This window comes from Hippocampus zosterae, chromosome 8 (assembly GCF_025434085.1).
Source record: "Hippocampus zosterae strain Florida chromosome 8, ASM2543408v3, whole genome shotgun sequence".
NCBI lineage: Eukaryota > Metazoa > Chordata > Actinopteri > Syngnathiformes > Syngnathidae > Hippocampus > Hippocampus zosterae.
The window spans coordinates 24,756,921-24,779,749 of record NC_067458.1 but is presented as its reverse complement, the minus strand read 5'-3'; the positions used below and the strand labels follow the sequence as shown (position 1 = coordinate 24,779,749).

The window sequence follows — 22,829 nt, the reverse complement described above, 5'->3', positions numbered from 1 at the left end:
ACTCAGACTACTGCGCACGCGTTGGCCGCGGCGAAAACAAAAGGAAAAAACGCGATATTTCAACACCTTCCCAGCGGATTTGATCGCCAACACTTTGGAGGGACTGTTTACTGTCATCGATATTTTATAAATAAAATGTTTTTTGCCTTTATTGCTGCGATCTTTGATCATTTTGTTCGGATGACGCAGCAAGGAATGTGTTCAAAATAAAAGTTGAAAACGAGGGTGAAGCCACGCACTTCCCGGGACCCATGTAAATACAGTAGTCAGTTGCTTCTACTGTTTGATGTGAAACGTTGCTCTTCATTTGCTTCGTCGTCAGTGCGTTTCGGGACTTCTTTTGAGAGGGAAGAGAAACTCTTGCTCAAGAAACCTGGCCTTGCTCGAAAAAAAGAGGCGCACCTGCAAGTTAAAATCGTTCTTTTGTGAACAGAACGTCTCGGAGGTCTTCCGTGGCCTCTTACGAGTTTTTAATGACATCCTCCCGGCAAACGAGACTCCAGACGATTGTGTGTCAGCTTTTATTGGATTGAACGACAGCAATTAGCTTGGCTCTTTAGCAGCCCCCAGTGGCCATTGGCGGTAGCGCCCTTGAGTGCTTTCGCTCCGATTGAGCCGACAGAACCTTTTGTGTTAGCCTCGGTTGTTCTGAGTCACGAACTGCCCCACTGTCGGGTGGTGTTCCACAGGGCTTCCTGTAAAACGTGCAAGATCTCGAGTAAGTTTGTTTAAAAAAAAAAAAAGCATAGGGGGAGGCCTAGTAATAGAACTCTTATATTTTGTTTCCATCATACATTTGGTATTGCATTTATTCAAACATACACTGACAACAATATAAAATAAAAAATCTGACTAATGAGCAGAGACTTTGTCCACAGCCCAGTATCAAGGGAGCAACAGTCGACCAGCCTGGCTGCCAGCAAACCAGTGACATCACTTCCCGCGTTCATCGCAGCTTCCCATTCGTCCGTTGTCGGCACGTCAGTCGCGATGCCGCCCACCAAACTGGACTCGGTGGAGAAAAAAACAACAACACTCGGCCCAGAGGCAGCGCTTAGGACTGAGGGAAGACCACCGGGTAGATTTGACTGTAGTGGTCCACAAAGTGAACCTCCAAACCCTCCGTGATGTAGTCCGGCAAGTCCGAGAAGTCCTTCCTGTTCTCCGCCGGGAAGATGATGCACGTCACCCCGGCGCGTCGCGCCTGCCGGCAAACAAAATAAAAGATGGCTCAACATGACCGCGCCGTTGCACTACACGAGTAAATTTGTTTCAAATTCACTTCGGGTCACACCCACACACACACACACACACACACACTTTAGTGTATTAATGTGTTGAGGTGTGCCTTTAAGAGGCCATCAAGAATCAGTCTGGTTGGCTGTTGACCACACGGCCAGTTTGTTCAGCGTAAGCGCCGACTTCACGCTCCCTGCGAGTGTTTTTATATTGCCACTGCGCGTTTGACTTTGTGCGGACGTGCGGTTCAAAAGGCCAAAGTGGGCGTGAGCGTTTGGGCGCGAGACTCACTGCGATGGTTTTCTCCTTGATGCCTCCCACAGGAAGGATCTTGCCCGTCAGGGACACCTCTCCGGTCATGGCCACGTTCGGACGCACGGGCCGAGCGGTCGCCAGGGACAACAGGGCCGTGACGATGGTGCAGCCTGCGCTCGGGCCGTCCTTGGGGGTGGCCCCCTGGCGCGAGGACATCAAAGATGAAACCATGCAAGCGGGGGTGGGGTGGGGGGGATCTGAACGCTGCCCCTTGTTCGTTTGTTGCTCACCTCCGGAACATGAAGGTGCAGGTGAGAGTTGAGCAGGAAGTCGTTTTCTGGTTCTTGCTGCAGTAGGAAGGCTCTGGCAAAGGTCGAGGCGATTTTGGCGCTTTCTTTCATGACGTCGCCCAGCTGGCCTAAAGGAGGGTGGCGGGAAAATATCAACAAACATCAGCTGGTGGGCGCCATCAGAAAGAAATTTGCCGGAAAGCACGTCAACCAATCAAATGGCAACAAAACACCACCGAGTCAGTCGCGTGTCGACAAACATGTCACCAATCATGTCAAGAGTGAGGGCAGCGCAGCGAAAAGTGAAGGATGGCGAGAACTTGCGGCGGCGACGATTGAGCTTTTGTCTGACCTGTGAGCTCCAGAGAACCTTCTCCTTTGCCGTCTTTGGCGGAGGGACGACGCACCGACGTCTCGATGAACAGAGTTGAGCCTCCTGCACACACGACAACGTCTGTAGCGTGCGCGCGTGCGTGTGTGTGTGCACGCGTGTGTGCGGGTCTCACCCATGGCGGTCCAGGCCAGCCCCATGACCACTCCCGGCGGCGTGACGTCGTACATCCGGTCCACAGTAAAAAGTGGTTTGCCGACGTAGTCCTGAAGGTTGTCCGGGGAGACGCTGACCACTTCCTGCTGCCCGCTGACGATGGAGAAGGCCACCTTGCGGAAAACCTGCCCCGGCGACACACCGCAGCCACAAGGACGCTTTAGCCAAACGGCTCGGGAGACCCGATTCGGCCGAGCCGCGACTCCAAGCGCCGGTTGAGCGGACTTTGTTAAAGAAAAGGGCCACTCACCTTTTCCACCTGTTTCTGCAGGTTCCTGACGCCGGACTCTCTGCAGTACTGTCGGATCAGGAGACCGAGCGCTTCCGGCGAGATGGACGCCTTTTCCTCACTCAGACCGCACAGCGAGCGCAGCTGAGGGACGAGGTAACGCTGGACCGCGGCGGGAAGGAAGGAACGGCATCAACAACAACGCCGCCAGGGCTTTCCCAACCGGGGACATCCGACCATGCGTGAAGTTACCTCGGCGATAGCCAGTTTTTCCTGCGCCACGTATCCCGACACGTTAATCATCTCCATGCGGTCTCGGAGCGGTTCCGGGATGGTGTCGGTCACGTTGGCCGTGCATATGAAGAGAACCTTCAACGCGTTTGGAGCAAAGATGAGGACGGGTTTCACGCAGAGGCGAGGCGACGCCTTCCCACCTTGGAAAGATCCACGGGAACATCCAGGTAGTGGTCCAGGAAGTTGGCATTCTGCTCGGGGTCCAGAAGCTCCAGCAGAGCCGAGGAGGGGTCGCCCTGATACCCGCGGCCCATCTTATCAACCTGGTTGACGAAAACACGTGACGACAATACCACTCCGAGGACCAAGAACCCGACCACGGTTCCAGGTCGGGTTCTTGACCCACTTCCTGCTTTCCTTCCGTATTTAACACGCTTCTTGGCTTGTTCGCGGCAGTTTCCAAAGAAGTTCTCGACACTGTGAGTGACTCGGTCCTCACTAGTGTCCCACATGCTTCCCGACTTTTGGGTGAAAAGATATGAAAATATACTTGAGCAGCGCTGACCTCATCTATCAGAACCAGGGGGTTCTCCGTTTTGGTTTTCTTGAGGCACTGGATGATCTTCCCAGGCATGGCACCCACGTAGGTTCTCCTGAGGATGGACACGCATGAGAAAAGGGTCCGGGCGATAAGCGCGTAAGCAGCATCAACGGAGGTTTCCACCTGTGTCCTTTGATTTCGGCCACGTCCGTCATGCCGCCCACGCTGAACCTGAAGTACTCGCGGTTGAGGGCGCGGGCAATGGAGCGGGCGATGGACGTCTTGCCCACCCCCGGAGGGCCGTAGAAGCACAGGATCTTGCCCTGCGTGGACCCTCGCAGCTGACTGACCGCAATGAACTCCTGCACCAACCAATCAAGGAGCGGACGGAATCGATGTCAGGAGCCACGCGAACAAGACGCCAACTGTGGGCACTGACCAATATGCGCTTTTTCACATCGTCCATCCCATAATGATCTTCCTCCAGAACCTCCTTGGCTCTGTCCAACGCCAGGTTCTCCTCACTGTTGGTGCCCCAGGGCATGCTGGTGAGCCAGTCCAGGTAATTTCGGGTCACACTGAAAAGACGAGCGCACGCGTCGCACGTTAAGACGCGGCTCGTCTCGTTGTGCGCTCCAGACGGGAGGGATGCTGTCACTTGAACTCGGAGGAGTGGTTGTCGAGCAGCGCCATCTTGGTGAGTTCCTCGTTGATGACGTCCATGATGTGCTGAGGGACGGTCCTGTCCTTCAGGCGCTCGCGAAATTTCTCCTCGATGGCTTCCTTGTCCTCCTTCTCCAGACCCAGCTCCTGCACGCAACATTCGTCATCTGCGCGTCTGACGTATGGCTCAACTTTGGCCTGTTTTATTGCCGCTTCTCCCCTCTTTTCCCGTTCGAATCAAGACTTATTTCACCGGAGCACGCCGACGATGCAACTCGTCTGTCGCTTGGGGGGGCGGAACAGCATGAAAACGGACTCTGTCACCTTCTTGATAATCTTGAGTTGCTCCTGTAACAGGTACTTCCTGTGCGTCTGCTTGATCTTCTCCTCCACCTGCCAGACGTGACACACGACAACGGCGGAGGAGACCTTTAGCGCACGGACGACGCCCGGAGGAAAGAGACTCCTTGCTCGTGGGGCGCTCACCTCTCGGCCCAGACGCTGCTGCAACTTGCTGAGCTCAAACTCCTTCTTGAGCAGCGACAGAGCCTTGTAGAGACGCTTGGGGATCTGCACGCGCGCACAAACACCACGGGGGGGTCCCCTCACGCTATTCGGATACCACGTGGTAGCGTCGAGAGGGCGGAGGGCGGCTTACCTTGGTTTCCTCCAGGACGTCCTGCAGCTCGTGCGACTCGGCCCCCGTGAGCGCGGCGCCCATGTCGCTCAGGTAGATGGGGTTGTCCACCACGCGCTGGCCCGCCTGCATCATCTGCAGAACAGACTCCCTGAGGAGCACGCGTGCGCGTTAGGCGGGAGGCTCGGGCGACATTACAAGACGTACCGCACGCAATCGGGCGCATCAGGTGCAGATACAACAAACGCACACAACCACATCCATCCACACACTCACAAATAAACAAAACGAGTCCACACACACACAAAAGAGCCATGCCAACGATGTTCGCTCACACACCAACATGCACACAAAGTGACCTGTAGAGGGGGTTGAGCGCGATGATGTCACGGATGGTCTTGACAATCTCGGCTGTCAGCGCCTGCACAGAATATTGTTTCAGACTTGATCTTTCCGCCACTCCCGCACACACCCAATCGGGCGTTCGGATGAGTTTGATTGTATTTTTTGAATTGACATTTTCATCAGGATTGGATTTGTGCGCGCACGTCTACCTTGACTTCCTCGGTGACGGTGAAGTGCTCGTGGAGGACGTTGTCCACCTCCACCATGAGGACGCCGGACGAGGGCAGGGGCCGCAGTTCGGGCATCAGGTCGGCTTGGGCGATCTGGCCGCCCCCGAAAGCACAAATGACCGAAATGCGACATCAGCGACGACCGCAAAACAGAAAGCGCCTGCACGGGGGGGGGGGGGGGGGGGCTCACTTTGTCCTCCGTCTGCTCCTCCCGCCGGCCGCGCCTGGCCTTGCGTCCCGACGCGGCTTTGCCCTGCGACTCGGGTGACCCCGCCTCTTGATCCCCCTCCTCCTCCTCCTCCTCCGGCTCCACCTCCAGACGCCCGGTGATGCGGACTCTGTGAAGTGGCACGCGGCCCGTTAGCCGAGCTTACGCGGGAATGCCCCGTTCCGGTGTTTGTGCTCACAGCATAATTCCAATTGCGTTTGCCTACAAGGTCGCTCGTCTTTCACCTGACCTGCGGTGGCCCATGACGATCATCCTCAACTTGTCCCCGAGGTCCTGCATCTCGTGGATCTGTACAAAAGTCCCTGTAGTGTAGATGGCATCGAGGGATTCCACCACGTCTGACTCGTCACTGCGAGACAGACAGAGACACACACACATACATACACAGGTGAGCACGGGTGCCGAGGACGGGACGGGGTAGCCGGGAGTGGGACGTACTTGTCGTCTCTCTTGAGGAAAACTCCGGCATAGGGCTGTGCCAGTCGAACCTTCCTCCTCAGCAGCTCCATCAGGCTTTTGTTTTTCACCTGCCGGAAGCACAACGTCACGAGGTGAAATTTGTGAGTGACAAAGGGAGTAGGGGGCCCACCCTGCCAATTCCAGATAACAAGGGATGGCCTCACAAAAAGGTTTGGAGATTGTCAAAAGAAATCCACAAAATGGCGGCAAAGACTACTTTTGGCAGCATGAAGCTCCTCAACTCACTTCAGCAGAGAAGATGATAAACACCACACTGAAACGTCTGTTTTCATACTAGTACACTTTGACAAATGAATTCCATCAGTGAAACGTGCTGGCTATGCCGTTTGCTCTCCTTTTTCCACGTTGACAATGACAGCCGGTTCCCAAACAAACATTGGCTGACGCGGTCCTCGAAAGTTGAAAGCACCTCCTCCTCACCTCGATGATCTTGATGAATCGGGGGAACACGGGGTTCCTGTTCACGGCTATCAGCGGCACATTGGGGAAAACCTCCGGCACCGTCATGGGGGTCAGTGCAGTCATCTGAGCTCCGGCGTACGCCGCTCCTCCGTCCTCGCCGCCGCCGCCGCCGCCGGACTCCTCGCCGCTCGAGTCGCCGCCACCGCCGCTCTCCGCGCCGTCCTCCCCGGTAAATCCCGCGCCGCTCGCCCGGTTCCCAAAGGCTCTTGGGTGGCAGGGCGACGACCCGGACCCGAAGAGGCCGGAACGGAAGCCGGTCACGCGCGTCCAGCGACGAGGTCCGCTGTTGTACACGCGAACCGAGCGGAAGCCGCCCGGCCCCGGTGCGTCGGCCCGCCGTAAGCCGAACCTGAAGTGCCCGGGCCGGGTGACTTTGACGACGTGGGGTGCTTTTCTGTGGACAAGTCCCGCTGCTCTTAACATCACCATCATCACGCACGCCGCCATGTTTGCCTTTCGTTTTCCCCGGCGCTCGCGCAACCCCATTTCCGTCCACGCTTGATGACGTCACAGTTGTCATTGGCGAATACCGGACACGTCAACCCACGCGAACCGGGGTCAAGGTTGTTTAATGTTTACTGTGGCCCACTAAGCAGTTCCGAACGCCGCAGGTGGTAAATTCATTCCACTTCGTGTCCTCGTTGATATTGTAATCCTTATTTGTCTTTTGTGGTGCTCCACAAATACTCTTGCCAATATAAAGTCTCCGGTGGGTTACCGCTTTCGTAACACCATCTAAAAAAAATTCATGTGTACATTGTATTTTTTTCTGAACTGCTTGAGTTGTGTTGTGACGAATATACAGTGCTGAAATGTTATATTGTACAGGAATTATTTGGAATATGTTACATGTGTTTATTATTGTTTGCGGGTGTACTCTTCCTTAAGCCTGAAGATCAAATGTGACATTTTCCACACGTTATATGAAGAACTGCCACTGTATTGGGTAGACTTTATTCGTCGCCGACATTTCGGACCTCCACGTCGACACGCAACGGTTTGCACTGACTCGCAGTGAAATCAACATCAAATTCATCTTTGTTGCCATGAAATCGAGTCTTTTGGGCACTTTATCCAAAGAGGTTGACATTTGCCACGGCCTCAGTCGTCGTCCTCATCCTGCTCCTCGTCCGAGTCTCCCTCCTCGGCCTCCTCGGCAGCCTGCTTCTCGTCCAGGGCGTCCTGCAGGGCTTGCTCCTCCTCCACGGTGGGGTCCACGTCCTCGGTGATCTCGGGGGCGCTGGGGTACTCGCTCTGGGGCGGGGGCGGGAGGAGCGGGCTGTAGCCGTCGCCCGGGTACTTCAGCCCCCAGCCCACGTAGATGTTCTCAAACTTCCTGCGTGGGCGAGGGTGGCAAAAGTTTGGGCAGGCCCGATGCCGCTCGGTTCGTTGAACTTACTTTGCGTACGCGTAGGCGCACGCCCCGGGCCAGCAGTTGGAGCGCATGATGGCGATGGCGTGCTGCGAGGTGAGCGTGGACGACAGGCTGGAGCTCCACGGCACCGTCTCAAAGATTTCTGCCGGGACAAGCCGAGGTGAGGACCCGTTGCGGCCGCGCGCCGTCAACGGGGAGCGGAGTGGGCCGACCTGCGTCCTGGGAGAGCGGCGTGAGCAGCGGGGGGCCCACCTCGGGCTCGGGCTCGTCGGGGTCCTCCTCGATCTCCTCGGCCTCCTCCTCGTTGGACTCGTCTTCCGTCTTCACGGCCAAGTTCACCCAGGTGCAGCGGCCCTGAAACCCACGGCAAAACCTTGAGGACCGAAGGTCCCGGGATCACAATCGAACTAACCGCAGAGGATTGTGTCCGAGGGGAGCGAGGAACTGCGTGAAACCGGAGGAATCCAAACGCGTGTGGAAACTTGGCAAGGAGCTGCCAAGACCCAGCTTGTGCGACTACCTGCTGCAGGATGTGCTGCGTGTGGTGCACCCAGGAGGACAAGGAGTCCACCAGCTCCCCAACGGGGACGCCCTCATATTCGGGGTTCTCCTCGATGCCGTCCTCGGACGAGCCCTCCTCCTCGGCGCCTTCCTCCTCGATGGCCTGGTAAAAGCCCTGGGGGCTGATCTGCGTGCCGGCCGAGATGCGGGCGATCTGCGCCCGCAGGTAGTTGGCCTCGTTGCCCGGAAAGGGCGGGTAGCTGACGATGGGGGCGTCCAGCCGGCCCGTGAAGAACTTGCGGATCTGCCGGGCCACCGTGATCTGGGCCGGCGTGACCGACGGCAGCTTGGTCCAGGGCAGGCCCGCCTCGTTGCACACAAAGTACACAAATTTGTTGGCTCCGGTTCCTTTGGCCTCCTTGGGCACCACGGGGGGAGCTTTGTACGTCGACTGGGGGAGGGGGTCCATCTGACGACACCAAATATCATCGTCAAGCAGGCAAACATACACGGAGAAGGTGAAACTGAAGGGGTTCTAAAGCAGAACCTTGAGGCACCCCTGATGTGAAATATCAAAGGATTGCGGCGTTCTGAGCAGTTACGTGACCAAAGTAAACAATCGCCCGCCACCAAAAGTATCACAACAATCGATTTGAACGCCTGTCAAACACGATGTAAAAGGATTGACGGGTTTATCGGCCACAGCAGAGCATATTTTTTGACTCGCTGTTCGGATGTCGTCTTTCACGTCACACGACATCGTGCTCCGCATCCCCCGCAGCATCGGACGCTCGTCGGCCGCTCACCTCGCGCTCGGCTTTCTCCTTGGCGTCGACCTCGCGGGCCTCCTCGTCGGCCACCTCCTCGGGCCCGTCCTCGTCCTCCTCCTCGCCCTCGGCAAACTCGGCCTCGGCGATGATGTAGCTCCTCTCGACGCCCAAGATCTTGCCCCACAGGCGGCAGCGCTGCATGGTGTAGGACGACACCAGCTGCTTGAGGGCCAGGAAGACCCGCTGCATCTCCTCGCGGCCCAAGCCCACGCCGGCCTGCTCCAGGAAGTAGGCGATCTCGCTCACGTTGGGCAGGGCCGATTCCTGGTGGGCAAAAAAGTCACATTTGTCTCGATCAAGGCCAAGTTCACCGTCTCCATTTTGTGGCCTGGTCTTGTCAAACGCAAAGAGGAGCTCGCGCGGCGGTCGCACCAGCTCGAATTCGTGCTCGGGGGCGTCCTCGGGCCTGACGAAGAGAACCTTCTGCTGCTCGGCCAGCTCCTCGGCGGCGGTGGTCTGCTGGAGGTCCTGCAGGCTGCTCTGCGTGTCCTCGTAGAGACGCAGCTTCACGTCGTGACTTAAGTCCTCCATCACGTCCACCACATCGTGAGGACGCTCCTCGATCACGCGCATCAGCAGCCGAGAAAGGTGGTCGTACCTGCACAATTGGCCACACCTCCGCTCATCGTCATTCATTCAACGTGTTCATCACAGCAAACACATTTCAGTCGGGAAGTACGTCAATTTGTGCCTTCTGGCTTTTATTTTCTGAGTTTGAATTGGAATTTGTTCAGGGCAACGAGGTAGGAGGGAAAATGGGGGGGGGGGGGGTTCGAGTTGTAAACTTCATCGTGGATGATTCCTACTTCTCTTGTCTGACTGCTTATAGCCGCAAATGGCGACGCTTGCTAATGGTTGTCAAATTCGTGACGTCAGACTGCTTCCAGGTTGACCGTCGTGAAACCCCCCCCCCTCCCCGAACAACGGTTGCCGACAGGGGTCAATCCGTCAGAAAGGCAAACGTAAACGCTACGCCCCACATTTTTGACTGCTAATAGTCCGCCCGCCGCATTGTTCCAACTTTCTGCCGCTGAGGTTTCTCGCCCACCGTTGCGAAAAAACAGTTGGCGAGACTCAGTCGGGGGGGGGGGGGGGGGGGGCGCGCGCACTCGGTGTGGCAATTAGCAAAATGGAGCGCTTGAGCTTTCAACTCACAGGTTGAGGTTGCTTTTGCTGCTGCTCTTCATGAGGAACGCTTTGAAGGAAGCAGCCACCTGCAGGCTGACCTGCTGGGTTCCGTCCATCTCGGCTTCCTTCCTTCACCTTGGGCGCGAGCAGGGCAGACGGACGCTTAGTCTCTCCAAAGGAACTTGCTCGAGCACCCCCCCTCGCTCGCGATCGAAGACGCTCTCGTTCTTCCGCCGCGCACGACAAGTTCGCGGCGTGGCCGAGCGAGTCAAAGCAAACGAGGGCGTCGGAGGGAGCCGCCGCGGTTGCCCTGGAAACAGAAAACAACACAGCCGCTGCTCGGCACCGAGATGACGACGCGCACTTGCTCAAGTCTGACGGAACCGCGAATAAGGAGTCGCGAATCGCAAAACGGGGCAGCAAATTGGTTGACGTGAAGCATTCGAAACACCTCATCCGTGAGAATTTGTGATCGGCTTAGACGATGGAAAAAAGAAGCAAAGAATCCATCTTGAAAAATAAAATTTTAAAAATCCAACAACAGTCACGTCCCAAGTGAAGAACCAGTCTTAAAGTCTTGTCACAAGGACGGGTCAAGAGAACAGTCAAAAAACAAGAGCAAAAACCGGTTGAGAACCAACTAAAGATGTGTCACTTGAGGGGGAGCATTTTTTTTGGTTTTCAATAAAACTTTAATTTCCATACACCCACACACACACACATCCCTCCCCAGCATTTATCCTTGCAGTCTGGCAAGTGCGTCCGCATACTGGAACTCTCGGTTGTTCTCATAGTCCAGCATGTCCAAGGCCACTTCGCAGCTCTCCTTCACCACGCGCTCGCCGTCGGCACGGAAACGTCGCAGCACGGCCAGGCACTCGTCCCGGCCGATGGAGCCCAGGGCCTCGGCCGCCTCGTGGCGCACCATGGCGCTCTCGTCGCTGCGTTCCAGTGCGGCGCGCAGGGCCGGCACCGCCGCGGGGTCTTGCATCTGACCCAGGACGTAGCCGATCTCGTGACGGAACAGGGCGCTCGAACACTGCAGGCCTGAAAAACCACAACAAACGGCATCTAGTACTGCAGATCAAAGTTCCGCAAATGAAGAAGAATCAAGGAGCGCAAACCCCCCACCAAAAAAAGCATACCAGGAGTCTGGAAACGATCCACTCGCTAAGAAAATCAAGGCCGGGTCCCTACGACACGGTTGCCTCTCACCTTCCCCCAGGGCCAGGACGGCCTCCGGGCCGCCGAGGTTCCGCAGCGCGAACATGGCCCTGTAGCGCTCGAAGAGCGGCAGGCTCTCGTCCAGCAGGAGGCCGCGCAGCTCGTCTACGCTGGCGCGGGAGTGGGGGGGCGCCGGGTCCACCGAGCAGTACGGGTTCGCGTCCGCTTCGCCGTTGCGCCGTTTGTCGTCGTCGCCGCCGCTCTGAAGCCACTCCAGACGACGCACGGCCAGCTGGCACGTCTCCGCCACCTGCAAGGTCGTCGACACCGGCGATGTGGACCTCGTCTCAGAACCAAAAGGGACAATCGGGCCCAAAAGGGCCACTCTGAACTCAAATGGAAGACTTCCTGTGTCTTTTTGGCCAGGGCTCCAAAGTAGGGGGGGGGGGGAGGGGGGATAGAAAGATACTTTTTCAACCAATCAGTGGCTGCTGTGCGCTGATCCCCGTTGAACGCGAGTTTGAATCTGACTGGTTCGTTCTGTACACCTTCCCAGTTTTAAGAGGGTGTGCACACTTATGCAACCACATGATCTCAGTTTTTACTTTTTTTCTCTCTCCAATCAAGTTGAAAGGGGTACAATTAATGATGGGGGGAGAAAAACATTTTTTTCTCAGTCACCGCTCTTTAATTGGTGGGGGGGGGGGGGGCGCCTGGCATTCGAAGTGGGATCTGTAGAATTTTTCAATGGCTCGTACCTCGATGACGGGATCCTGGCAGTGGGCCTTCAGCAGGTCCAGAACGGATGGGTCACCGATGGCTCCCAGGGCTTCCCCTGCAGGCGCACGCAAAGCGTCCGCTCGGGTTCCAACGGAAATCGGGCGCAAGCGTTTGGGGGAAAAGGACGCGCGAGGCACTTACCCGCTTCGTGCCGTACCATGGGCTCCTGTCGGGTGTCCTTGAGAACGGCGCTGAGGACGGGTATGGCGCGCCCGTCCTGCATCTGACCCAAGCAGTAGGCCAGCTCGTGCTTGAGCAGCACCGAGTCGTCGCCGAACGCCTTGCCGATCCACTCCACCGCCTCGGCGCCTCGCAAAGGGGACGCGATCCGACATGAACACAAAGCCGTTTGGCTACGCAGCACGCGCTCTTGGCTCATTTTGTGCATTTCAAAAACAAATTCCCTCGGGGAAGGTCTCGTGTTAATGCAACAGAGTTTAAACCGCACACAAGACACTGAGATAAGTGATCTTAATTTATTGATTCATTTTTTGCTGTGTTTACTTTGGTTTTATCTCCAAATCCCTTGAAATGTACCTCCCAGGTTCTTGAGGGTGAACAGAGCTCGGAACCTCTTCGTCAGGTCCTGGCGGGGGTCCACCAGAACAGAACCCACCGCAGCCAGCTGCTCCACACTGGCCATTCTGCTCCCACACACACACACACACACATATATATATATATATAAAGCGTTATACAAACATACACAAATGTTAAGTGCAGAAAACATAGAACCAGACTCCTTACACATTATATTCCACATTCTTTCGGGCGTCACAGGAACACAAACGTAATCCCCAAAACACAGACGCACACATTGCAAGCGCGTTAAGATTTCACGCACGGGCCAGGTTGCCAGCTACACGGGGATATATCGGAGTGTGCTTCATATGTTTGCAAAGTTTATGAACGTGTAGTACCACGAGTTAGTCATCTGACGACTAAATCTCGTCTCTACTCGCTAAGCTGTACGTGCTGATTGGAAGCTAGGCTAGCGAGCCACGTTTCGGGTGGGCAGCCAAGACATCACAGACTGCCGCGAAGCGTTCGCTTCCTAACGTGACACTTTGAACGACACGCGGGGTGCCTACTCAACAACAACAACAACAACAACCCCTCACCTGACAATGAATTCTGATCGTCAAGTTGTCGAGCGGCGGCTTCACGGCCTCGTTTCGAACGTGTGTGTACTGTGTGCGCTTGCGAGCATTCCCAAACGTCACGTTCAGGACTTCCGCCTACCTCACGTTGTCGACGCGATGACGTCACGCGACGCAAGTGACGTCAACACGTCGACAACGAAATGAGAACTTTAGTCTATGTATTTTAACTAATATTTTGTACGTAGAGGAAGAAGGGTATTTCAAGTTTCGCGTTTGACTAGGATATTTAAATGTGTTATAATTTTGTGGGTCGACTGTTTCGCAAGTCCACCTGGCAGAAATTCAAAGTGCTGAAAAAAAAAAGAAAAAAGGAATCTGCGAAGTGGTGAATCCAGCTTTCTTTTATTGTGGAGAGACGGCGGGCGGAAGAGAACGGAGCGAGTCAGCGGGTGGCCGAAAAGAAGGGAGAGGGGGGGCGGAGAAAGGAGCCGTCGAGGAAACACCTGCGCTGGCTTGCGTGTTTTGGAAGAAGCCGTCCCGCCTGACGTTTTGTCGAAGCCGACCAAGGAGCAGCTTTGCACTCAGCCTCCTTCCTTCTCGCTCCATCCTTGGATTCCTCGGACGCCACCGGGGCCGCGCATCTTCCTCCTCCTCGGGGCCCCTTGCCGGTGAAAGCGTGTCGTCGTCCCTCTTCCTCCGTCTTCATCAGCAGGTAGCAACCACCTCGTCGCAATCGACGTCAAGGCGCGCTCGCGGCCTCCATTGTGCGAGATGGAGGATGGCGAAAGCGCCACGCGATTGCCATTTTGTTTGTTGCCTGCGCTCTTGCCCTCATGTCGGAGCCCAAGTAAAAGTATGATTTGGACGTCAACTTTGGTGAAATTCTTTGTCAGTATTTCATGGCCCTCACCACCAACGGGAGGATCGCTGTATCCAGCCTAGTGGGATGACGTGCGGGTGTACCTCCCGAAGCGTCTTTTGGGGCCCACGGGGGACGGTAGCCGCTTTGTTGAAAGCTTTTGCTTGGTTTCAGAGCGCGTCGCCATGTCGCCGCCGCCGCCGTTCCCCCCCGCCGTCCGGCTCCTCTTCCTCCTCCTCCTCCTCATCTTGCTGGTCCTTCCGCACGCCGCCGCCGTGGGCGTGAGCGCCCCCTGCCCCGCGAGCTGCCGATGTTACAGCCTGACGGTGGAGTGCGGATCCACCGGCCTCCTCGCCTTACCCGAGCGAGTGCCCGCATCCACGCAGGTGACCACCGAACAACAATATGCTTGTTGTCGTATAAAAAAATGCGGCGTTCATGTATTCAAAATAACTGAGAGGAAAATAAGTCCTGTTTTTCTACCAAAAGGGTATCTCATTATTTTCTTTTTTTCCCCAGAGAAAAATGTTGTCAAATGTTATCGGGTTTTTTTTTCCAAGTGAAATGTCTTTTCCAAAAGTTGTATTTTTTGAAGTCACAAAGTGCATTTGACCTGATAGGTGTTGGGGTTTTTTCTTCCTCCACAAAAAGTTTGGTGGAGGAAGAAAATCTCACCCAAAATAATAATTTCCTACAGTGGGAAAAGTGAGTAAAAAAAATCCATACCTCAGAAAAAAAAGACTAATTTGTCATTTTTTGCTGAGGATAAAGAATATGCGTCTGCTCGAAGTGTTCTATTGTCCGCGTGTCGATGCAGCAACTCCGCCACGTCGATGCCGTTCATGGGCCCGCCGTCTGTGACATTTCCAATGAGGCATCACTGTACTCGCACTAACCGAGTGTCCAACGTTGTTGACGCGCTGCCCTCGCAGACGCTGTTCCTGCAGGACAACGCGATCGGTCAGATCCGCCGGCAGGACCTGCGCCCGCTGGCGCAACTGCACTACCTCTACCTGCAGGTAACGCGCACAATTACGCAAATGAGACCTGATGGTTCAACAAGCCCCCCCACCCACCCGCACGCAGAACAACAGCATCTCGGCAGTGGAGCCGGGCTCGTTCCAGACGCAGGCGCAGCTCTTGGAGCTGGCGCTGGACGGGAACAGGATCCACTCGGTGACGGCCGACACCTTTCGGGGACTGCGCCACCTGCGCATTCTCTACCTGGCCGCCAACGACATCGCACGTCTGCCGGACTTCACCTTCCGCGGCCTGCAGGTGACGTACGCGCCGACCCTCGGGAGAGAGACAAAAATGAGTATTTTTTTTTCCCAATCAAACGAGACACGCTTGTTGTGGCAAACCTCAGCGGCTGCAGGAGCTGCACCTGCAGCGCAACGGCGTGGAGACGGTGGGCGAGCAGGCCATGGCCGGCCTGAGCTCGCTGGCGCTGCTGGACCTGAGCGGGAACCGCCTGCACACCTTGGCGGCCGCCGCGCTGCGCCCGCTGGTCAGCCTGCAGGTGCTGCGCGTCACCGGTGAGCTCGACGGCCGGCAGAACGGAGAAGGGGAAGACCGAGGCTCTAACGCCGCCTGTCCGCCGGCAGAAAACCCGTGGCGCTGCGACTGCGCCCTGCACTGGCTGAGGACTTGGATGGACGAGGAGGGCCGGCGGCTGCTCAGCTCGTCCGAGCGCCGGCGCCTGCGCTGCCGCGAGCCGCCGCGGCTCTCGCGGCTCGGCCTGGCGGAGGTGGCGCCCAACAGCCTGGTGTGCATCCCGCCCCTGGTGCAACTGGAGCCCCGACGCGCGGCCGTGCGCCTGGGCGACAGTCTGCGCGTCTCCTGCCACGCCTCGGGATACCCGCGCCCGCAGGTGAGCGCCACCTTTGATCGAGACTCAAAACGAGGGCAACCGTGCGGGTTTGAGGCAACCGGCGCCCCCGCAGGTGACCTGGAGGAAGGCGTCTTGGGGCGAGGCCTCGCCGGCACCCCGAGGGCTGGTGCAGGACCTGGGAGGCGGCGCCCGCTTGCCAAAGAGCGACCAGGGCGCCTCGCACTTTGACCCCGACACGGGCAGCGGGATGCTCTTCCTCAGCAACGTGACGGCGGCGCACGCCGGCCTCTACGAGTGCGAAGCCTGGAACGCGGGCGGCGCCGTGCGGCTCACCTTCCAGCTGGCCATCAACTCCTCGTCCTCGTCCGGCCGGGCGCGGGCGCCGTCCCCCGACTCGCCGGCGCGGCCGCGCCCGAGGGGCGGCGAGGTGAGCCGCGAGCCGCTGTACGCGCTGGGCAGCGTGGCCTTCGGCGCGCTGGGCGCCGCCACGCAGACGGCCGTGGCCGCCGGGATCTCGCTGCTGGCGCTCACCGCCCTGCTGCTGCTCGCCTTGATCTACAGCCGACGTCTGCGAGGCGACAAAGACGCGCTCGCCGCGCACAAGGTTCGCGCCCCATCTCATCGACTTATCGACTTGCTTGTTTTTCACCATGAAGAGAAAGGAAAGGTTATTTGGCCGATCGTTCCAGAAACGTTATGGAGAGAAAAGTCACATTTTTCCAGACAACTTGTTAGTTATGATATGATTTTTTTTTGCCCCCCCCTTCCCCCAAAAAGTTGTGGGAGAAGTATTTCTTTGAGGGTTCCCGTATTTTCCACACAATAAATCAAAGCACTCCATTTTCTCAAAAGATGACAGGGAAGTCTTGTAATGCGATGCGCCTTATATACGGATCGATATTCTGATTTCTTGGACAACGTGTTTTAAATGTTACGGCGAAGCGCTTTGGTACGGCTGCAGCGATTGTGAAAGCGCGATATCAATAAAGACGGATAGGATCGCGTAGCTCCATCTAGTGGACGCCATTGCAGCTTCTCTTCTATGCACCTTATAAGGCAGTGCGCCGCGTAGTTGAAGCGTTTTGGAAAATGAAGGTGCTCCTTATACTCTTCAGCAGCTGATTGTGTGGAAAATACGACAATTTGAAAAAAAAAATTTTTTCTTCTGGAAATCTGGAATTTTAAGCAAATGGCTTCTTTTTTGAAAGTATAATTTCAGCACGTAAGCGTTTGTACTTTTCCACCCAGGCAAGGCCCTTCCTTTCTTTTTTGTTCTGGAAACATTTTTTGTCCTGAAATATTGCAAGACTAATCCCGCTTCCCCCCCCCCGCTTGTTTTCAATGAATGCGGCGCTGTTGTTGCGCATCAGGAGGAGAGCAGCATCCTGTACGTGAACGACTACTCGGACGGGCCCACGACCTTCGCCCAGCTGGAGGAGTTCCGAGACGAGCGCGGCCACGAGATGTTCGTCCTGAACCGCGCCAAACCCGTGTCGGCGCCGGCCCCGCCCGCCACCACCCCGGCGGCCCACCGCCGCACCCCGTCCGACGCCGGGGGCCGCTCGGGGTCTTCGGCGGCCGACCCGCCCGCGTCCCACGGCCCCGCGCTCCCCCCCGGCGAAGCCGACGGCGACGTTGGCACCGCGAGAAGAACGGCGGGCGAGGGCGGCGAGGCGGACGCGACGTCCGAGGGCGAGGGGGCATTCGTCAACCGCGCCGGCTTGTTCGTGGATTCTCGGATGGGCTACGAGATCCACTGCTGAACGGCGTCGGACCGAGCGGCATTCTGGACTCGGCTCGTCTTCTGCCGCGCTCGCTTCTTCTTTGTACTTGGCAAGCGAGCGAGACAAATCCCGTGGCAAAAAACTCGAGGGACACTCTTTGACTTTTGAACGGTGCAGCCGCTCATTCGGTGCTCGTGTACGCACGAGTATTACGGCCGCGCTGGAAAGAAAATCTAATGAAATCGATGCCACTATGGTCGAGTGAACTTGGGTGACCTCGCACCTGAAAGGTCAGGTCGCGCGGCCCTGTCACGCAACTCGACGACAGCCTGGCTTCCTTTCGGGAAGGGGGCCCTTCTCGGCTCAGCGTGGATCCACGTCCCTGGCCTTTTTTTTTTTTTCACTCAGCGAAGACTCATTTGAGGGCAACATTTCAAATGGGGGGGTGGGGGCATTTTGGACTCAAAAGGTATGGTCTGGCGAGTGTCCGAGCAAATGTGGTCGTGCTCGTTAGCATGTAGCGCTTCTTGTTGTCTTCTTGTTTTCATTTGGAGTGGGTGGGCCGCAACGACGTTTCCCATGGTGAAACATTTTGTGCCGGCCAAAGTTGTGCCAATAAAACGGAGGGCGCTGCTCGCGTGCTCATTCACTCTCCATTTCACAAAGCAACACCCAAAAATGACAAATAAGAACGAGCAGAGACCTCCACCAAGGCCAAAAGGTGCCAACAGCAGCTACGCAGCTAACTGGTTGCCTTCCTGGGGGGGGAGCGAGCCTTCTCTGTTGCCGCCCCCCACCCTCTGGAACGTTCTAGCGCAACTGTACTGACCTCCAATCCTTCAAACTCAGCTGTTGCGCAATGCTTTGAGTAGCTTTTCATCTCTTTCAGCCATTTTTCTTTGTGTTCATCTAAATGTGCTTTTGTAAATCAGGTCTGCTTCTTTTAAATGCACTTTTTTTTTGAGCTCTTGTAAAGTGTCTGAGTGTGTTGAAAAGCGCTTTCAAATAAAATGTATGATTATTATTCCCTTGTCAAATGCGTGTGAATCTGACGAAAACAATTCCGACATAGTGCCAATGATTTATTGAAGGAAGTGAGAGCTACAACAACAACATGAACATTCGACAACCACAACGCAGGCGTGCAAACAAAAACATGGACGGCGGGCGCTGCGTGCGTGCGTTTCAACTGGGAAAGTAGGCTGAAGCCACGGGAGCTTTGTTGCGCGGCGGCGGCGACTCTGACGAGGAAAGAGAGGAATGGGCCCCACCCGCGTGGGATGGGGCCACGCGCTCCATTACGTTCTACACGTGTCTCGCATCGTCGTCGCGGTGCCATTGTGTCAAGTTACCTCTGGGAATGAGAGCGCCGGCAAGACCGTAGGCGGGGATGCCGTCGTCTCGCTTAAAGTATCTGGCATCCAGCCCGCCGGCAAAGTCGTTCGGTCTGCTCGCGGTGGCGTGCGGAGAAAACTGTGCCTGGTGGGAACAAAAGGCGTCGGGTGCTCAGTCCGGTACGCGGCGTCGACAAAGACGACGACGCTCTCGCTTACTCGGGGTGCCACCGACACGGGGGCGTTCGCCGACGTTTCCGGAAACTTCTCGTGCAGCTGCTTCTCGTTCAGCAGCTTGTTCAGCCAGTCGATCACTGACGACGACAAGCGGCAAGTCACGCCACCGCGCGCTCGGGATGGGACCGACGCTCCTCACCTCTTTCGTTCTTCTGCAAGGTCTCCTTGGCGTCCGACAGCTTGTTCACGCTCGACTCCAGCTGCTCCTTCAGACTTGTGATCTGTCCGTCAAAAAGCCACGCGCTCATGGACCACAACGCAAAAATCCACAGCGACGCCCACGCACGACACCGGAGGAAACGCCTGCGGCGCTCACCTGCCGGTCCCTGTCGTCGAGCTGCCGGCGAGCGTCCTGCGCTTCCCGCTGGGCTCGCTCCAGCTTGGCCGAGGTGTCGCGCACAATCTTCTCCTGCATCACCAGCACGGCGCTCTTGTCTTTGTTCTTGTCCTGCTGAACTTGCAGCTCGCACTGGAACTTCCTGATGATCTCGTTGGCCTGGCGACGGCGCCAGACGTCAACGGGCAAGCAGCTTTCAAAGCCTCTTTGCATCTTAATCGCGACATCGTTAGGTCGGGCGCGCCGTCCATTCATCCGATGTCGGCCCTTTTCTTTTCATGACAATTATTCTTGGGAGTTCCTCCAAATCATGTCGTTGCGCCGTTTGTCCACCAGATGGAGCTCTGAATCCACTCGAGATGACGCGGCTCTCGCGTGACGGGCCAACTTTTACAACCGCCTTAGCGGTTACCTAACGCGGCCAAGAAAAGGAGGCGGGGTGCGGGGGGGGGACCAACCTTTTTGACATCTGCTGCCAAAACCTCCACCTGGGCTTCAAATTGTCGCAGCTGAGCTTCTTTGCCGTCGACGCTCTTCCTGAGGGATCCCTGCAGAATAAATAGAGGGCGGCGTGACGCGACGCGACGCGGCCCCCCCCCGGCGTCCGAGTGGGCCGCCGCAAACCTGCTGCTGCTGCGCCGCCGTCAGCGCTTCCTGCGCTCGACTCATCTTCCACTCCTTGTCTTGGACTTCCTGCTCCAGGGCAGCCACGCGCGCCCGCAGCTGCTCGGCCAGCCGCTCCTTGGCGCGCAGCTCGCCGTCCGCCGAGTCCTTGTCGCGCCGCAGCGAGCCCACCCGCTGCTCCGAGCGCCGGCACTCCTGCGACACGCGGAGCACACTTTTCGCCGCCGTCTCCGCAGCCGCCGGCGCCGCCGCTATCGGTCGACGTACCTCCTCGGCGCCCGCCAGCTTGGACTTGAGGTCCCGGAGGGCGGCCTCGTTTTTGAAATTTTTGTCGGCGAGCTCCCCGCAGGAGGTCTCCAGTTGCGCCAGGCGGCTCTGCATCTGCTGGCTGTCTCGCTGGTGAGCGCTTTCCAGATCTCGGCGGACTTGCTCCTTCTCCTGTCGCAGGCGCTCCTGCAACTGGGACACGTGGCCGCCACGCCGTCGTCACTCGGACGTCGGCGGCGCCGGCTCGTTCGGGGGGGCCTAACCTCGGCCGCCCTCTCCCGCTCAGACCGCAACTCGTCGGCGTGCCGGCTGGAAAGGGAGCTCCTCTGAAGAGTCCATTCGGAATGCAGACGCTCCAACTCGGCGCTCTTTTGCGACAGCACCTGGTAAGACATCGCAACGGGGAACGGGACTCAATACGAACAATGGTTTGATGCCCGTCAATCGCCGGAGTTTGGTGCGTTTTCCGCTTGGAACAGGGCGGCAAAGCGACGAACCTGCTCGGCGTTGTGGAGCCGCTTGGTCAGATCATCTTGGGTCGTCTGCAGTTTGACCTCCAGCGCTTGTTTGTCGGCCTGAAAGGCGACGGGCTTTTTACACATGATCAAGTCACCGCTCGAGTGCTTCCCACGCCAAGAATTTCAAAGAGGAAAATACAAAAAGCGACGCCAGCGTGCCCGCCCGCCCGGAGTAGGCTCACCTTGAGAGAGGCCAGACAGGCGGCCAGGTAGTCTTTGACGCGCTTGTCCGAGGCCTGCGCCAGCTGCAGGGAGAGCTGGTTGAGGTGCTTGAAGGAGCTGCTCTCCATCACGTTGAGCTGGGCCGGGCCATCCAGTGACGGCGAGTCGCACGACAGCAGCAGCTGGAACCTGCGGAGCACAGGAGAGAAAGCAAACAACAGAAAGACGCCGCCGGCGGCCCGGGAAGAGAGACGGCGGCCGCCGATCTTGCGCTTTTCCGCAAAGAAAGCACCGAGGAGGAGGGGCCGGCGGAGTACCTGGGATGGCTGCAATTCTGCTCCGATTGACATTGACGAAGAAGCTGCGTCAGCATCTCGGGGAACGACGGGAATTCAATCAGGAGCGACTGCTGGACTTTCAAACTACATGCAAGATGATCCAAAAAAAAAAAAAAGCTTGGAAAAAAAAAGGCCACACCGACACAGAAAATGGCACTTCTTCTTCAGCAAACCTTTGGAAGTCTTCCTCAGATATTGTGAGGCTAAAGAGAAAATGTGGATCCGCGTCATTGGTTAGTCTCACCAGGAGATCCTGAAGAGCAGAGAAAACGGATTTCAAATCGCTTGATTGACACTTCCCGTCAAATTGACTCCGGGAAGAAGAGGCAGAGAAGATCCCCAACTCATCTCCGGTGATCATTACTCCCGCAGAACAAACGGAGACGACGGCAGACATGAATGCCTGGGAGCAGAGATGGGCAATCCGACCCCGGACTGAACGGTCCGTCTGTCCGGACGCCCATTTTGGGACGGAGGCCGAGAATATGCATACTCACTCGTTTGCAGATGGTGCTCGAATCAAGCTCAATCGTGACGCGGATGTGTTCTTTTCTGTCAAATGAAAACAGACGTCATTATACAGATCAAACCATCTCCCCGCATTCAATTATTTGGCGAAACGGATGAAATGAACGTCAAATTCCTTTCTTGCTACACAGGGAGGAAATTGCGAAGACGTTCGCTGGCGGTCAAAATATGTTGCGCGGTGAACCAGAACAACAATTAATCGGAATCGGCCGTCTTTGTTGTCCTCATTCGCCTTGAAGACTATGAAGTCGCAACCGGGCCAGATCGAATGGCATGAATGCGACTTCGAACGCAGCACTCTCAGAATCGGTTCGGCTTAGTTAGTAATTCGTATCCCTCTAATCAAGACACGAATCAATTCAATTGGCAATGAGCTTCCAGCTCAAATATTTCATTCCCAAACCAGGCACAGCAAAGGGCTTCTGATGGCAAACTGAAATCGGAACTTTATCGTGTTGAGTCACGTCTCGTCTGGAGTGACAGTTGCCATCGTGTACCTTTCATCGCAGTGTCGACATTTAATGACGACTTTGAGGACTTCGCTGAAAATCGCTTCCATGGCGGAGCGCCCAAACGAATCGTATTTCTTCTTCGTTGGCGAGATTTTCTTTTTCGTCGTGCTGCTTCCTCGGCGCTCTGTTGGCAAAGTGCGCGTTATCGCCCCCCTGAGGAGAGACCCGCAGGTGCGCCACTGTGTTGTGGCGAACCCCTTGGGAATGAGTGGAGCATTCGGGCTCTTTTCTTGCCAACTGAATGTAGAAAAAAATGATGTTTACGTGTGTCTTTGAGGAAAGGCACGTGTTGA

General features: G+C 56.6%; 5 protein-coding genes across 8 annotated transcripts; 1 reads left to right on the top strand and 4 right to left on the bottom strand.

Moving 5' to 3' along the window:
- Positions 1-735: 735 nt before the first annotated feature.
- lonp1 (lon peptidase 1, mitochondrial) lies at positions 736-6,873 on the bottom strand. Its single transcript, XM_052074039.1, has 21 exons — positions 6,340-6,873; positions 5,878-5,966; positions 5,669-5,788; positions 5,401-5,548; positions 5,190-5,303; positions 4,995-5,056; positions 4,657-4,786; positions 4,485-4,568; positions 4,323-4,391; positions 3,994-4,145; positions 3,775-3,913; positions 3,519-3,697; positions 3,360-3,447; positions 2,995-3,117; positions 2,813-2,929; positions 2,582-2,722; positions 2,291-2,456; positions 2,137-2,220; positions 1,785-1,912; positions 1,531-1,695; positions 736-1,204 (listed from the first exon to the last, which is right to left on the bottom strand). The coding sequence occupies exons 1-21, from the start codon at positions 6,865-6,867 to the stop codon at positions 1,055-1,057; spliced, it is 2,976 nt and encodes a 991-aa protein (XP_051929999.1). The 5' UTR covers positions 6,868-6,873; the 3' UTR covers positions 736-1,054.
- Positions 6,874-7,321: 448 nt separating this feature from the next.
- rsph4a (radial spoke head component 4A) lies at positions 7,322-10,756 on the bottom strand. The gene is made up of 7 exons (XM_052074044.1): positions 10,243-10,756; positions 9,460-9,685; positions 9,064-9,351; positions 8,277-8,726; positions 7,969-8,110; positions 7,781-7,898; positions 7,322-7,717 (listed from the first exon to the last, which is right to left on the bottom strand). The coding sequence occupies exons 1-7, from the start codon at positions 10,329-10,331 to the stop codon at positions 7,483-7,485; spliced, it is 1,548 nt and encodes a 515-aa protein (XP_051930004.1). The 5' UTR covers positions 10,332-10,756; the 3' UTR covers positions 7,322-7,482.
- A 127-nt stretch (positions 10,757-10,883) lies between these two features.
- dohh (deoxyhypusine hydroxylase/monooxygenase) lies at positions 10,884-13,406 on the bottom strand. Of its 2 annotated transcripts, none has more exons than XM_052074048.1 (6): positions 13,281-13,406; positions 12,697-12,803; positions 12,301-12,468; positions 12,138-12,238; positions 11,431-11,689; positions 10,884-11,262 (listed from the first exon to the last, which is right to left on the bottom strand). In XM_052074048.1, the coding sequence occupies exons 2-6, from the start codon at positions 12,800-12,802 to the stop codon at positions 10,952-10,954; spliced, it is 945 nt and encodes a 314-aa protein (XP_051930008.1). In that variant the 5' UTR covers position 12,803; positions 13,281-13,406; the 3' UTR covers positions 10,884-10,951. The 2 variants fall into 2 exon arrangements, with proteins under 2 accessions (XP_051930008.1, XP_051930009.1); XM_052074049.1 differs by having other exon boundaries at positions 12,138-12,214; positions 13,281-13,363.
- Positions 13,407-13,681: 275 nt separating this feature from the next.
- On the top strand, positions 13,682-18,618 carry LOC127605461 (leucine-rich repeat-containing protein 24-like). Of its 3 annotated transcripts, none has more exons than XM_052072956.1 (8): positions 13,682-13,974; positions 14,296-14,507; positions 15,054-15,140; positions 15,208-15,399; positions 15,491-15,659; positions 15,729-15,994; positions 16,068-16,559; positions 17,326-18,618. In XM_052072956.1, exons 2-8 carry the CDS (start codon positions 14,307-14,309, stop codon positions 17,716-17,718), a joined length of 1,800 nt encoding a protein of 599 aa, XP_051928916.1. In that variant the 5' UTR covers positions 13,682-13,974; positions 14,296-14,306; the 3' UTR covers positions 17,719-18,618. The 3 variants fall into 3 exon arrangements, with proteins under 3 accessions (XP_051928916.1, XP_051928917.1, XP_051928918.1); XM_052072957.1 differs by having other exon boundaries at positions 13,683-13,974; positions 17,329-18,618; XM_052072958.1 differs by lacking the exon at positions 13,682-13,974 and having other exon boundaries at positions 14,361-14,507; positions 14,939-15,140.
- Positions 18,619-18,758: 140 nt separating this feature from the next.
- Positions 18,759-22,726, bottom strand: LOC127605462 (spindle assembly abnormal protein 6 homolog). The gene is made up of 15 exons (XM_052072959.1): positions 22,522-22,726; positions 21,994-22,048; positions 21,670-21,749; positions 21,476-21,580; positions 21,179-21,347; positions 20,976-21,053; positions 20,742-20,861; positions 20,479-20,670; positions 20,212-20,406; positions 20,046-20,135; positions 19,567-19,746; positions 19,390-19,471; positions 19,233-19,327; positions 19,032-19,158; positions 18,759-18,920 (listed from the first exon to the last, which is right to left on the bottom strand). The coding sequence occupies exons 1-15, from the start codon at positions 22,581-22,583 to the stop codon at positions 18,865-18,867; spliced, it is 1,686 nt and encodes a 561-aa protein (XP_051928919.1). The 5' UTR covers positions 22,584-22,726; the 3' UTR covers positions 18,759-18,864.
- Between the last annotated feature and the right edge of the window lie 103 nt (positions 22,727-22,829).

What these genes read in the sequence shown, in the direction of transcription:
- rsph4a (XM_052074044.1), bottom strand. Translation starts at nt 10,331, where the DNA reads ATGGACGGAACCCAGCAGGTCAGCCTGCAGGTGGCTGCTTCCTTCAAA. An exon ending in AGCAAAAGCAACCTCAACCT is followed by an intron (nt 9,686 to 10,242) that starts GTGAGTTGAAAG and finishes CCAATTGTGCAG; the next exon opens with GTACGACCACCTTTCTCGGC. An exon ending in GCCGCTCTCCCAGGACGCAG is followed by an intron (nt 7,899 to 7,968) that starts GTCGGCCCACTC and finishes TTGTCCCGGCAG; the next exon opens with AAATCTTTGAGACGGTGCCG.
- lonp1 (XM_052074039.1), bottom strand. Translation starts at nt 6,867, where the DNA reads ATGGGGTTGCGCGAGCGCCGGGGAAAACGAAAGGCAAACATGGCGGCG. An exon ending in AACCACTCCTCCGAGTTCAA is followed by an intron (nt 3,914 to 3,993) that starts GTGACAGCATCC and finishes TCGTCTTTTCAG; the next exon opens with TGTGACCCGAAATTACCTGG. An exon ending in AAAAACTGGCTATCGCCGAG is followed by an intron (nt 2,723 to 2,812) that starts GTAACTTCACGC and finishes GCCGCGGTCCAG; the next exon opens with CGTTACCTCGTCCCTCAGCT.
- dohh (XM_052074048.1), bottom strand. Translation starts at nt 12,802, where the DNA reads ATGGCCAGTGTGGAGCAGCTGGCTGCGGTGGGTTCTGTTCTGGTGGAC. An exon ending in CATGGTACGGCACGAAGCGG is followed by an intron (nt 12,239 to 12,300) that starts GTAAGTGCCTCG and finishes TTGGAACCCGAG; the next exon opens with CGGACGCTTTGCGTGCGCCT. An exon ending in CGTCCTGGCCCTGGGGGAAG is followed by an intron (nt 11,263 to 11,430) that starts GTGAGAGGCAAC and finishes GTGGTTTTTCAG; the next exon opens with GCCTGCAGTGTTCGAGCGCC.
- LOC127605461 (XM_052072956.1), top strand. Translation starts at nt 14,307, where the DNA reads ATGTCGCCGCCGCCGCCGTTCCCCCCCGCCGTCCGGCTCCTCTTCCTC. An exon ending in CGGGATACCCGCGCCCGCAG is followed by an intron (nt 15,995 to 16,067) that starts GTGAGCGCCACC and finishes GCGCCCCCGCAG; the next exon opens with GTGACCTGGAGGAAGGCGTC. An exon ending in ACGCGCTCGCCGCGCACAAG is followed by an intron (nt 16,560 to 17,325) that starts GTTCGCGCCCCA and finishes GTTGCGCATCAG; the next exon opens with GAGGAGAGCAGCATCCTGTA.
- LOC127605462 (XM_052072959.1), bottom strand. Translation starts at nt 22,583, where the DNA reads ATGGAAGCGATTTTCAGCGAAGTCCTCAAAGTCGTCATTAAATGTCGA. An exon ending in TCTGAGGAAGACTTCCAAAG is followed by an intron (nt 21,581 to 21,669) that starts GTTTGCTGAAGA and finishes TCTTGCATGTAG; the next exon opens with TTTGAAAGTCCAGCAGTCGC. An exon ending in CAGAATTGCAGCCATCCCAG is followed by an intron (nt 21,348 to 21,475) that starts GTACTCCGCCGG and finishes TGTGCTCCGCAG; the next exon opens with GTTCCAGCTGCTGCTGTCGT.